Below are 12,046 nucleotides of genomic sequence, written 5' to 3'. Positions count from 1 at the left end.
CAGTCCCCCGAAAGTGTGCAGGCCAGGTAGGTTAGCCTATGAAGTGAATTCAAGGCTAATGAGAAACCCTGAGTCAAAGAAAAGGAAGAAAGGTACCTGAAGATCAACACCAGAGGCTGCCACATGAAATATGCACGCACATGCATGCATGTATACGCGCGCAAACACAAACACACACACACACATGCTTGCACATGCGCATGAACAAAATAAGCCATTAGTATATGTAACTACATGGAAAAGATCGCCAAGCCCACTAGCCTCGTATGAAGCTCTGTTGGAAACAGAGAGCTGGGTAAACCCTGCTGTGAGTCCCAAACACTAAAAACTGCCTTACTGTCGGATCTCTGCCTTGACAGCATTTGAAGCTCTGGGGTAGCAAACGCTGAACAAACCGCATGCAGATGTGCGAGATGTGAACCAATCCCCACTTGCCAAGCGCTTCACCAGGGGTACAAAATGAGCTTCCAGGGCAACGGGAGTGTGCTCCTGGGAGATCTGCCTCAGGGACTCCACAGCCTTGTCTCGAACGACAGTCTCCTCCACCGTAGCCAAACTTTCCAAAGGAGGCTGCAGAGATCGAAAAGGAAAACCAGAGATGACAACTTACTAAATCAGGTTAGACACAGAATGCCACCTTTTATGTGACTGAAGGGAAACGGTACATATAACCAGAATGTTAACTACATCATACCAAATGGTTACTTTCAGATAACACAGTGATAACATATGGTGTGGCCAACCTGAAGACACGACTTCTGTAGAAAAGCCAAGATGGAATGTCCCAGATGGCAATTCCCAGATGGTGTCTACAAATGACACTGTGGAAGAGACTTGACACAGAATCACTATTATTTGGAGCTGGAGTTGAAATGCTTTGCAGCCACATTGAGACAGGAGTGTGCTACTTCCTTAGGAACCAGTCCAAAACCACGGCCAGCCGTGGGTGCCACACTGCATGATCAATTCTTGTCAGGTACAGAGTCCATGCCCTTCCCTGCACCATCCTACCATTCTTGGAGGTGTGAACAACCCTGTCCAGGAGAGCTCAAGAGCCCCAACTTTCCCAACCAATAAAAAGCTGACTACACCACTTTCCCCCCAAATGTATTCAGAATCTTTCCATGAGCCAAAGAATGGGAGTTTCAGACAATCGGAAACAAATGCAGAGGTAGTGGTGACCTTGCAGATCCAGAGACATAAAGGACAAGAGGAGGTTCAAGGTCTGGCCCATCAGTAACCTAGCGATGCGGCCTGGTGGACAGTGGAGACGGGCTGCTCCTCTGAATCTCTAGCTGCCTTTCTAAATTTGTATTTGATCCCACTTGACTGAGCAGAAGCTAAAGCTGTGAAATTAGAACAAAACTCCATGGCAGACTGACCAAGAAAGACGATTGGGACTTGAAAAGAAGAAGTGTGCTGCCTAATGTGGTTCAAAAAAGTAGAGAGCTTTGTGCTTTCCTAGAGGGTGTGTCAGAGGTCCCCTGAAAAAACACCGCTTCTTACTAGTCAGTCTTTCACGATCTGTCCCCTGCCTACTGTGACACAGTCTAGAACTACCACAGGAGATGGCCAACCTCCGGGAAATGGCTTAGGAGTTGTCCCTTCATTTGAATTCTGTTTCCCAGTGCCCGTTTCTGAGCCCGAGATTCTTCTGCTCACTAGCCCCGGGTTTTATACTCTGTCAGCTCTGAGCTCAAAACACTCCCGTGCAGCCTGAAACTCACTTCCCATCAAAGACTGCTGCTGTGCTGAACGAGCACACAGGGCACCTTGCTCCAAAGGAGCCTGCACTGTAATGGGGGAGACATCAAGTTAGAGCAAGGGTGACGGGCGAGGGGATGGTTGTAACAGGCAAGGCCTCTCTGATACAAAATGAAGTTGTCAGACTTACATGGGCTCCTATAGAAAATTCTAAATAGTATCTCCCTAGAGATAATGCCTGTAGCCAACGTCTTAGGGCAACAATGAGGTGGGCTTATAAGGAACATTCCAACGTGCATGGAGTGAAGTTATCAAGAGAAACGTGTATACATAGTGAGTTTTTCATTGCTGTGAACCCAAACAGCTAACAGAAACAAAGGATTTATTCTGGTTGAGTTTCAAGGGTTCATATCATGGCCTGGCCCCATGAGCCTCAGCACAATGTGGCAGTAATAAAGAAGAGCTTCTCTGCCTTACAGCAAGGAGACAAAAGAGTCCAAGAACAGAAACCCCAAAACAATGCCACTAGCTGGGGACAAGTGCTTAGCACATGAATGTGCTTTTAAGACTGACTTGGGATGGATGCAAAGCCTACAAGACTAATAGCCTAGCCTTGAGGGAGGAAAAGAGCATTTAAGGAGGCCTTCTCCTGCTAGGCTGCAGCTCAGTGAGAGAGCACTGGCCTAGCATACACGCCTATAGCATCACTAAGGTCGAAGCTCTCTTCTAGGTTGGCCTTGTATAGCTAGGTAGCTAGTGATATGACTCCAAGAGGCATATTTTGAGGAGAAAATGACAACCTGTATATAAATCTGTTGCTTTCTACAAGTCTCCACTTACCTATTATCCACCTATGTCTGGAGTTCTACAGAACCATCAAGGTAGAGCTAGGAACCATGGGAGCCAGAATTGAATACGCAATGCTTAAACCCCTAAACAGACAGTCCTGCCTTGTCTAGCTGGTCAGTTTCTAGTCATTCTTTAAAGCCCAGTTCATCAGCATAATGGTACATACCTTGAATCTTAGCAATCTGGAGAGAGAGGCAGGAGGTTCTCTGCGAGTTCAAAGCTAGCCTGGTCTAAATAGACTTCCAAGTCAACCAAGGTTACATAACAAGGGTTGTCTCAAAAAATACAAACAAAAGAAAAGGGGGAAACCAAATCAAGTTCTTTCCCTCCGCATCGCTAAACTGGTAAGACTGTAGAGATAGAAATGAGTTCTTATATTCGGCTGATAGAATAAGAACTGAGTGTCATCATTACTAAAGCACCTACATTATTCACTCAACTACATTATTATCCTCTGCCCATAAGAGCTGCATAAAAAGCTGCAATGTGTCTATCACCAGCTAATAAAGGCACTGCGGGTCCTACAAAGTTCCCAAAGGCATGCAGAACAGAGACAAGTACTCACCAGCAGACAGTGGGCAAAGTCAGGGCCTCCCACCAAACCAGTGAAATTCCCCAGCTGCTCGGCAAGAGCTAACAGCACCTCATCTTCATCATAAATTGTATCTGAAAAGAACGACAGTTGGTTACCCATGGGGGAAAGTGCCACTGAGCTGGTACTCACAAGGCTGCTGCAACTTGAATCCTAAAAGCATTGTCTTCCCCCTCTAAACCAGAAGTCTTCCTGAATGTCTCACAGAATTACTAAGAAATTCATGTCCTGCGGCTGGAGAGATGGCTTGCTGGTTAAGGCCACTGGCTGCTCTTCCAGAGGAGCAGGGCTCAATGCCCAGCAACCACATGGCAGCTCACAACTGTCTCTAACTCCAGTCCCAGGGGATCTGACACTTTCACACAGACATACACGCAGGCAAAACACTAGTATCATTTCAAAAGAAATTCACATTTCACATCAATTACCTTCCCATTAACTATACGGTTTTTGTTTGAGTATGTCTAGCTGTATGTAGCACTTCTGTACACCTTGAAGAAGGATTGCACACCTGCTCAATCTAGTACTTATCAATACTCCAGGTAACTATGTATATATATATATATATATATATATATATATATATATATATATATAGAGAGAGAGAGAGAGAGAGAGAGAGAGAGAGAGCGCCAAAGGGAAATGGGGCGTGTTTCTTTCAAAGGACACATACCTGTAAGGAAAGGCAGCAGTTCAGTTCGAGTCCTTTCTACCCCGAGTGCTAGAGCAATAGTTGATAACTTCTTAATACTGTTGAGACGGAGCTTTAAAAATAAAGTGGGAGGAAGAACAAAGCAAAGCGATTATTGCAATTCAGGTCAAAGAAGCAAATAGGTGAGATGACTGGGACACAGTATACAAGGATGGATGAATGAGACTTTCACTTAGATCTCATTCCTAGGAAAACTCAAGGACCGTTTAACACGTTATTAGCCAGAAGCTATCCTAGGGAGAACACTGAAGGGCCGGGGAAGAAATGAATGAATGAAAACACGCGGACAGTGAGAGATTCTTTAAAGAGAGAACTCTGGACGGAAAGAAGCAGGTGAAACGGTTAAGTACAACTCCTCCCTTTCAGGGAAAAGTTCCATCACAACTGATGATGCACCTCTCATCTGGGTTAATCAGCTGCGGAGCTCTTTCCACCCTACCAGCCCAGCTAGTTTGCCTGACGACAGACACTCCGCAGCACTTCAAAGGGAACCCTGGCCCCGGGCCGCTCCCCTGCTCCGGGCAGCCCCGCAACTCGTCAGCGCTCGTTCACCCGAGGCGCGAACTGGTTCCCCGCCCACTGCCAGGAGCAGATGGACGCCACCGCCCCAGAGGGTCGAGGGAGGGCAGCCGGAGCTGAGAGGGACCACCGCGGACCCGCCGCCCCACGCCTTGGTCCCGTCCGGTCCCGAGGCTGAATACGACTCTCCCACCCCGGGGTCGTCCCTAAGGCTGAGCCGGCCTTCCTGCTTCCCTACCATGTGCGCTTCCGCCCTCGCCTCGGCTCCCCAGCCCAGCCTAGTACCTGCACGTCCTCATTGCGGAGCTCGTCGATTAAAACCGCGATCGGGTAGAGTGAATCGTCTCCATCTCCGCCCGCTGCCCCCGGAACGGTCCCTGGCCCTGCTGCGCCCGCCATGTTCTTTCTCCTCTGGCTGGTCGCCGCCGAAGGCCCCGCGCCCAGGCCACGCCCAGCACCCGGGCCACGCCCCACGCTCAGGCCACGCCCCACACACAAGCAGGCGGGGCTAAATCCAATCCGACGGCTCTGAGGAACCGATGGAGTCAAGTTTTTTCCCTGCGCGTGGAGGCTCCGGCCTGACCCCCATTGCTGGAACTGAAGGTCTGAACTCCAGAAGAAGGGAGGGCTGAAAAAACCAATGGAACCCCTGCATCCTTTCCCCAGCCGAAAGAAACAAGGGCAGGGATTCATCGTCTGCTTGCTGTGCTCTGAAGGAGAGGGGCCTTAATGATGGGTGCTGAGCCTCAGTAGAACTCAAAGACCGGCCAGGAGGAAGAAGCTTTAACACCTCCCCCGCCACCCCCAACTTAATGCTGGCCCTGAGCCGCTGGGTCTCGGCCTTTATTTCCCCCTGGGCGACAAGCCCCCCCCCCCCCCCCCCCCACACACACACACACACACACACACACACACACACACACACACACACACACACACACACACACATCTTCCTCTGGTCTGTTTGCCAGAATCCTGGCTGGCTCCTGCTCCTTAAGACAAATAATGAGGGCGGTGAGAGAAAATGAACCGTGCTGTCCAAACTCCCCAGTCAATATTTTTTCCACGCAAGCTGTTCAAAACATGCTGCTCTCTTGTTTTCGTGTTTCTTTTTCAGTGTGGTACTGGAATGGCGCCTTCTGTTGTATTGTCTTTTTTTTTTTTTTTTTTTTTTTCCTTTACCAAGAAACACAACAACCTAGCGTAATTGGGCCCAGTTTTATTCTCCCCAATTCAGTGCGGATGGAAACTGGCCTCCCTAAACCTCCAGGAGTTTAAAGGGCCCCAGGAGAAGGTGGTCTGAGCATTTTCACACAGAATTTAATGGAAATTTTCCACTTACCCTAAGGAACAGCACAAAGTGACTATCTCTCTTTTCAACTTAGATATAAGCAACTTAGATTGGAAGCTCTGTCCAAGTTCTCAGATGACACGATTTTGTGCATTAAGGAAATTGTCATTAATAAATGCAACTTAGGTAAGATTTTTATTTTCTTTTTAAAGCATGGGACTCCTACTAGAAGATGGGAGATAGTTAGTCTTTCATATTCAAAGCTTGAAAACCAACAGACTTCAGTTTTGGGTTTGTTTGGTTTTGTTTTTCAACTTCTGTACACGAATGAATGCTTAAAGGCGCTCATTTCGATAACTTTTAAAAATCATTTAAGGCATGGTCTGGACCGCAGGGGTGGCTATTTTTTAATTACAAAAAATGTGTATGTGTGTTATATACACAGGAGCCGCTGAACAAGTAGTCAAAGGACAGCTTGCAGAGCGGGTTTTTACCAAGTGGGTTCCAGTGACTGAACTCTGGTTGTCAGAGTTGGTGACACACACCCTTATCCACTGAGCCATCTAGCTGGCCCCCAAGAACTACCTGAATCAGCCTTGCCACACGATTTCAGCACCTGTATTTGCGTGAGTTTCAACACAGCTTTTATTGTTCTGGGCTCGTAAGAAGTGAACAGAGGTGGCAGTTAAATGAAAAAATATGTTTTTGTGCACAAAATAAAAGCTAAAGGGCATCAAGCAATTATAGTCTCAGTGTTTCTAAACGTGGTGAGAAAATGAAGAAACTCGAGGCATGAGTGTGCCCAACCCTAAAGAAGGTGAGCTTCAGCCGGCGAGCCCAGACTCACAAAGCGAGACTTGGCTTAAGTATCAGACACATTTGTCATATTGAATTGCAAAAATATCAACATTGTTGATTTTAATAATATTGGTCTTGTGGCTTCATTTGTATTTAACTTGTAGATCTGGTTTTGTAGACGTTTAAAGACTGTAGTTTTAAAAGAATATAATATCGCTTTATATTTGAAAATTTAAGTAACATTTAATAACTTGACCGAGTTCTTGGGATTTTTTATTTTTTCTCTTTAAAAGTGGAGCCAGCCATGTTTAAAGGTCCATGCCTTTAATCCCAGCATGAGGAAGACAGAGAGGCTGGTGGGGCTTTGTGAATTTAAAGCCTGCCTGGTCTACATAGTGAGCTCCAGGTCCCCTCAACTCCCAGAGAAAGTACACCCAGGGGCTGCCCACAATCTCAGTGCTTAGGGGGCAGAGGCGGGGACGGATAGCTCTAGGCTGGCCAGCGTTCAGAGAGAGACACTGATGGGTCCAGCCAGGCGTGGGTGGGTCGCTCAGGCCTGCGGTCTTACCTGCACTTGCCTAGCATGCAGCAGACACTGCTCCATCCCCCTCTAGGCCCTTAGGCCCTGATCTAAAATGTGTTCCAAAATGGTAAGAGACACCAGCACAGAGAGAAGACTAGTCAGCCCCACCCCTCCATAGCCTATAAACCTGGCACACTGGCATTAAGCTAGGCTGCCTCAGAGGCAGCTGTGATCTGCTCGCCCAAGCACAATGAGTGGAGGCCTAGGGAATGACTATGATTAAATATGAAATCACAAACTGAGGAAACAGAGCCTAGAAATTGCCTGGTTTGAGAGTCCCGGAGGCCAGACTTCAGTTCCCACCTGTCTCTGACTCACCGTGACCTACCTTCTCACCAAGCCTCAGTCACACTCTCCACCCCCTCACCCCTGTAAAACAGAGCTAACCACCTGGTTCCTACTGCAGTAACTGAAGTTGTGAGAACAGAGCAGGTAATAAAGCAGAGAGGCTAATAAACCCTCCCACAAAGAACCGAAAAGGAGCCATGGCAGGGAGAAGGAGGGGCCAAGCCCAAAGGCAGGCACTGGGGGAATCTGACCTACTGACATCTACTGAGGGCCATGGATGTCCTGTGGGTGTAGCTCAGCGACAGAGCATGGTCTTCACCTGCTCGAGGTTTTGGACTTAATCTACAGGATGAAAATGAGAAGTTAACTAGGTTAACTAGGAAGTTCAGTGGGGGGGGGGGGGGGGGAAGCACTGACTACGTAAACACGGGGCTTGCTGCCTGCCAGCCAGCCTGGCCCTGGGTTGAGTGAGAGACGCTGGCTGTCTTAACGGAAGAAGTGGTAGACAGAGCGAGGTAGAGAATGATGGAGCAAGACGCCCTCGCATAGGCCTCACCACACACACGTGCTTTATTAAAAGAAAACAATGCAATGCATCCCGGCCCTCGGGAGGCAGAGGCAGGTGGATCTCTCTGAGCTCCAGACCAGCAAGGGCTATAGAGTGATACCTGTGCAGATTCCTGGCCTCTACCTCAGACTTACTGAGTCAGAATTCCTAAACCTGGAGCCAGACATCTTCCAGGGCTCTCCAGAGACTCTAATGTGGCAGATGTTTGAAGCTCATTAAAAGGTTTATCTGGGCTCTTTCTTTTCTGCCACCGCCATGCCATCCAGACTGAGGAAGACCTGGAAACTCCGGGGCCACGTGAGCCACGGCCACGGTCGCATTGGTAAGCACCGCAAGCACCCAGGAGGCCGAGGGAATGCTGGAGGCGTGCATCACTACAGGATCAACTCTGACAAATATCATCCTGGTTACTTCGGCAAAGCTGGCATGAGGCATTACCACTTGAAGAGGAACCAGAGCTTCTGCCCAACTGTCAACCTGGATAAATTATGGACGTTGGTCAGCGAGCAGACACGGGTCAATGCAGCAAAAAACAAGACTGGAGCTGCTCCCATCATTGATGTTGTTCGATCAGGCTACTACAAAGTTCTGGGGAAGGGGAAGCTCCCTAAGCAACCTGTCATGGTGAAGGCCAAATTCTTCAGCAGAAGAGCTGAGGAGAAGATGAAGGGTGTTGGAGGTGCCTGTGTTCTGGTGGCTTAAAGCCACTTCAGAGGTTAATTAAATGCAAACATTTTCCATGAAAAAAAAAAAAGGGGTTTATCTGGGAAGACAATCACCAGGTCAGGCAAGGAGCACTGGCACAGAGGGGGGTGGGGGAAGCTGAACTCTCTGGAGTCCACCTCTGTCCAGGAAAAGCAAATAATAATCCTAACTGCTTATCAATAAGCAATTCTTTCCAACTGGCTATGGGTTTTGCCTGATTACAAAATTAATTCCTGGCAGCCTGCCGTGTCTACCAATACAGCCTGTGGCGATGAACTACTTTCATTCCCCATCTCCTCTCAAGGCTGCTTAGCTTCCTCTCCACTTCCCACACACACTACAAAAAAACTAGTGACCAGGGAGCCCAGGGGCAGCAGCTGAGTCTAGACTGAGGATGGAAGGAACGAGACTGTCTCAGTACAGAACCAGAGCTCTGACACCCACACAGCAGCTCACTCACCCAGGGTGAACTGCACAATACCACAGCAAGAATATGAATACACAGGCTGGAGGAATCCACGGCCATCACAGCTCTCTCTGTCACACAGAAAAGGACCAATCCTAAGGAAGCCTGAATGGCATCGTCACCCTCAACAGGCCCTTTGCCTCTTCCTCAGGCACAATGCTGGTCCCAACCTCGTCCACTGGCTAGCGCAGAGAGAGGCCTGTGGGTTATAGCACACCTAGACTTGTGTCTCACCAGCAGCACCAACAAGAAAGGGGATGAATTTCTCACTTTGTGAATGGAGCTGAGCCGCACAGTGCCTTCCCAAGATGGCCATCCCTTAGCATCGGCCAAGGGCTTGGCTGCAGCACACAGCTCTGTGACAAAAGACGGTGAAGCTCAAGGCACTTCTGTGAAGTGGTTCGGTGCCTGTGTAAAGTCTGCACCCAGCCGTGTGTTCCAAATCATCTCCAGGTCATTTCCCTGACACACTCAATGCTCTGCCTGTTTAGGCATAATGACAGGGAAAGAAGTCTGTTCAGAAAGCTTCCGTTTGGATCTACGGATGTGGGACCTATGGATAAAACAGATCTGGGCCTTCACTCAGCAGGATGACCCTGTACACAGACTCCCGGGTCCATGCTTCATTCATTACCACGTAGCAGTTTCCATGGTGGCTCTAGTGACGGCTTCAGTTTGTGTTTTCGGGAACACCATCTCATTCTCAGGAATGCAAATATTTCCCCCACAGTTTCATGATTTTTACCTTTTTCTCTTGGTGGCAAGTCCCCCTCCCCTCCTTGAGACGGCAGTACTCCAACGGCGAGCACAGGACTTAGCTGAGGGCAGACAGCAAAGGCCTGGTTTCAGGAGCATGGCGGCTGTCTTTCCACCCTTCATCCCCTGGGCCTCTAGGGTAAAACACCACTTGAATTCTCGGTGAGAGCAAATCAAAGGATTGGTCTAATTAGGTCTTTGTAGGGTACTACCTATGACCATTGAGAGGACATCCTTGGGGCCAGGGATGCTGTAGGCTGCAACGCCATTTCTACCAGTTGCCAGCTGTATGATGCTGAGTGAATTACTTACTCTGTGAGTCTTAGTTTGTGTGACTGTAGCCTGTCCAGTTGATTTGTGTGGCTGTTCAGATTACATCCATCCGATGTTTAGAGCACGATGTGGCAGCGTGCACCCATGGCGCAGCACTTGGAGGGTATAAATAGGAAGAACAAGAGTTCCAGCCAATCTTTTTTTTTTTTTTTTTTGGTTCTTTTTTTCGGAGCTGGGGACCGAACCCAGGGCCTTGTGCTTCCTAGGTAAGCGCTCTACCACTGAGCTAAATCCCCAGCCCCTCAGCCAATCTTAAGAAGAATCCAGCCACCGCATTCACCTTTAACCTTAGCACGCACGCAGGAAGCATAGGCAGGTGGATGTCTTTGTGTCTGAAGCCAGCCAGTGATCTATTACACACAGACACAGACACAGACACAGACACACACACACACACACACACAGACACACACACACACACACACACACACACACACACAAACTTCACATCTTACTCAAATATCATCCATTTTCCCGTGTTCCTGATAATACCCTTTTTTGGTTGCTAGACTCACTGCATCTAAGCTTTTGGAATTTGAAACATGGAGACTGTTACATACATTTGGGGCTCGATCGCCCTACTGCAGCCTCCCTGAGCTGGTCTTACCTATGGCATCCATAGATACCCATCTATTCTCTGCTCAGTTCCCCTGTGCCCGCAGGGTAGAGCCCAGCTTCTTATCACAATTTATTCTCGGCCTAGCATTAGTAGTAACCCTCGGCAGGCAGCCTGTACAATTGTTCCCAGCCAGAGATTTGATCTTGCAAAGAGCGGGAGTAACTTTCACGTGTTCGTGCTCTCCAGGGTGCTCTGGCCTGATGTCACCCTCCTGCCCCCCACCCCCACCCCAGCTGATGTTCCTTCTCGCTTTCTTTTCAGAGGTGCTCGGGAGAACTGTTTAGAAGAGTCACCAGTCTTAAAAAAGGACCTGTGCCAAGATCCCCTGCGCATGCCTCTCATAACTTGGCAGAAATATAGCTGAGACTTGTAATCACAAACCAGAATGTATACTGATCTCTAGGGCTTCAGGAAAGCTGCTCCCTCTCTGATCTGACTGTAAGATTAGATTTAGCTGGGGTCCACATGTTCTAGGAAAGCCCCAACAAAGACTGAGGGTGCTGTCTGCAAACTCCAGACTGTGGTTACCGAAGGGATTAAAGTGGTTTACAAAAATGTGTGCTGACCTTGACTGGATCTTTCTTTTGCTCATCTGTTCTTACAGGATCTCCATTCTAGCACCAGTGCAGGTGAAGGATGGAGACTTCCAGTGGGTCCCGGTGGACTGGCAATGAGCTCAGTAGCAGAGTAATGGCTAGCACAGTTGACACCCATGCTGGATTCCAAGGGGAGGGACAAAAGAAGGGATGGGAGAGGGGTACAGGATCTATGAGTATCAATTAACCCATCTACAAGAAAAAAGGCAATGTACAAGGACTGCTCTAAACTGAGCTACAGGCCCACACTTTACTATTAGCTACTCTTAATGTTTTTCCACAAATTCAATCTGATGATTTAGAGGGTTCTAAAATAAACAAAAAACCCTTCCCCAATCCACAAACAAAACAGCAGCCTCAATCCATTCAGTGTCTACAGGGTTAAGCTAGGAAAATATCAGGTGGCACATCTGAGGAGAGGATACTCAGGCCCTATCTGATGTAGCTGACTGTCTAAGCCCTGAATCTGCCTGTAATAGTTACCTGCACGTTTAAAATGGGACAGCTCCTTCCTTCTGCAAATGTTTGCTTTCTGCATTGTGGGCTAGGCTAGGTGTGAGGAATCATCATCAAAGGTGTTCTAAGGCCTTTTACTGCACAAGACTCACACCCTGCTAAACACCATTACCTTCCACTGAGCTACTGTGCTGTAAATGACATGTTGGCA

General features: G+C 48.3%; 1 protein-coding gene, 1 long non-coding RNA gene and 1 pseudogene across 8 annotated transcripts in view; 2 read left to right on the top strand and 1 right to left on the bottom strand.

Moving 5' to 3' along the window:
• The window catches only part of Ppp2r1b (protein phosphatase 2 scaffold subunit A beta), a 32,208-nt gene extending 27,419 nt beyond the window's left edge, over positions 1-4,789 (bottom strand). For 3 of the 5 annotated variants that reach the window (XR_015626618.1, XM_087561921.1, XM_087561922.1), the window contains exons 1-4: positions 4,662-4,789; positions 3,819-3,909; positions 3,119-3,219; positions 338-570 (exon numbers count right to left, since the gene is read on the bottom strand). Coding sequence is in view for 4 of the 5 variants with exons in the window: in XM_087561921.1 (XP_087418047.1) it covers positions 338-570; positions 3,119-3,219; positions 3,819-3,909; positions 4,662-4,775 (539 nt within the window). In the remaining variant the exon portion in view is untranslated. 5 annotated transcript variants of the gene reach the window in all.
• Positions 4,790-4,892: 103 nt separating this feature from the next.
• Positions 4,893-11,338, top strand: LOC134480165 (uncharacterized). 2 transcript variants are annotated; one of them, XR_015627648.1, is made up of 4 exons: positions 4,893-4,979; positions 5,762-5,853; positions 6,113-6,293; positions 11,045-11,338. It is a non-coding gene; the product is annotated as an uncharacterized LOC134480165 (long non-coding RNA). The 2 variants fall into 2 exon arrangements; XR_015627647.1 differs by lacking the exon at positions 11,045-11,338 and having other exon boundaries at positions 6,113-6,503.
• On the top strand, positions 8,136-11,338 carry LOC108351703 (60S ribosomal protein L27a-like; annotated as a pseudogene). The gene has a single exon (XR_015627646.1). The product of XR_015627646.1 is annotated as a 60S ribosomal protein L27a-like (transcript).
• Positions 11,339-12,046: the final 708 nt, after the last annotated feature.

The sequence above is a fragment of the Rattus norvegicus genome, chromosome 8 (genome assembly GCF_021556685.1).
Source record: "Rattus norvegicus strain SHRSP/BbbUtx chromosome 8, alternate assembly SHRSP_T2T, whole genome shotgun sequence".
Lineage (NCBI taxonomy): Eukaryota > Metazoa > Chordata > Mammalia > Rodentia > Muridae > Rattus > Rattus norvegicus.
The sequence above is the reverse complement of the archived record's forward strand: the minus strand, read 5'-3'. Positions and strand labels throughout refer to the sequence as shown.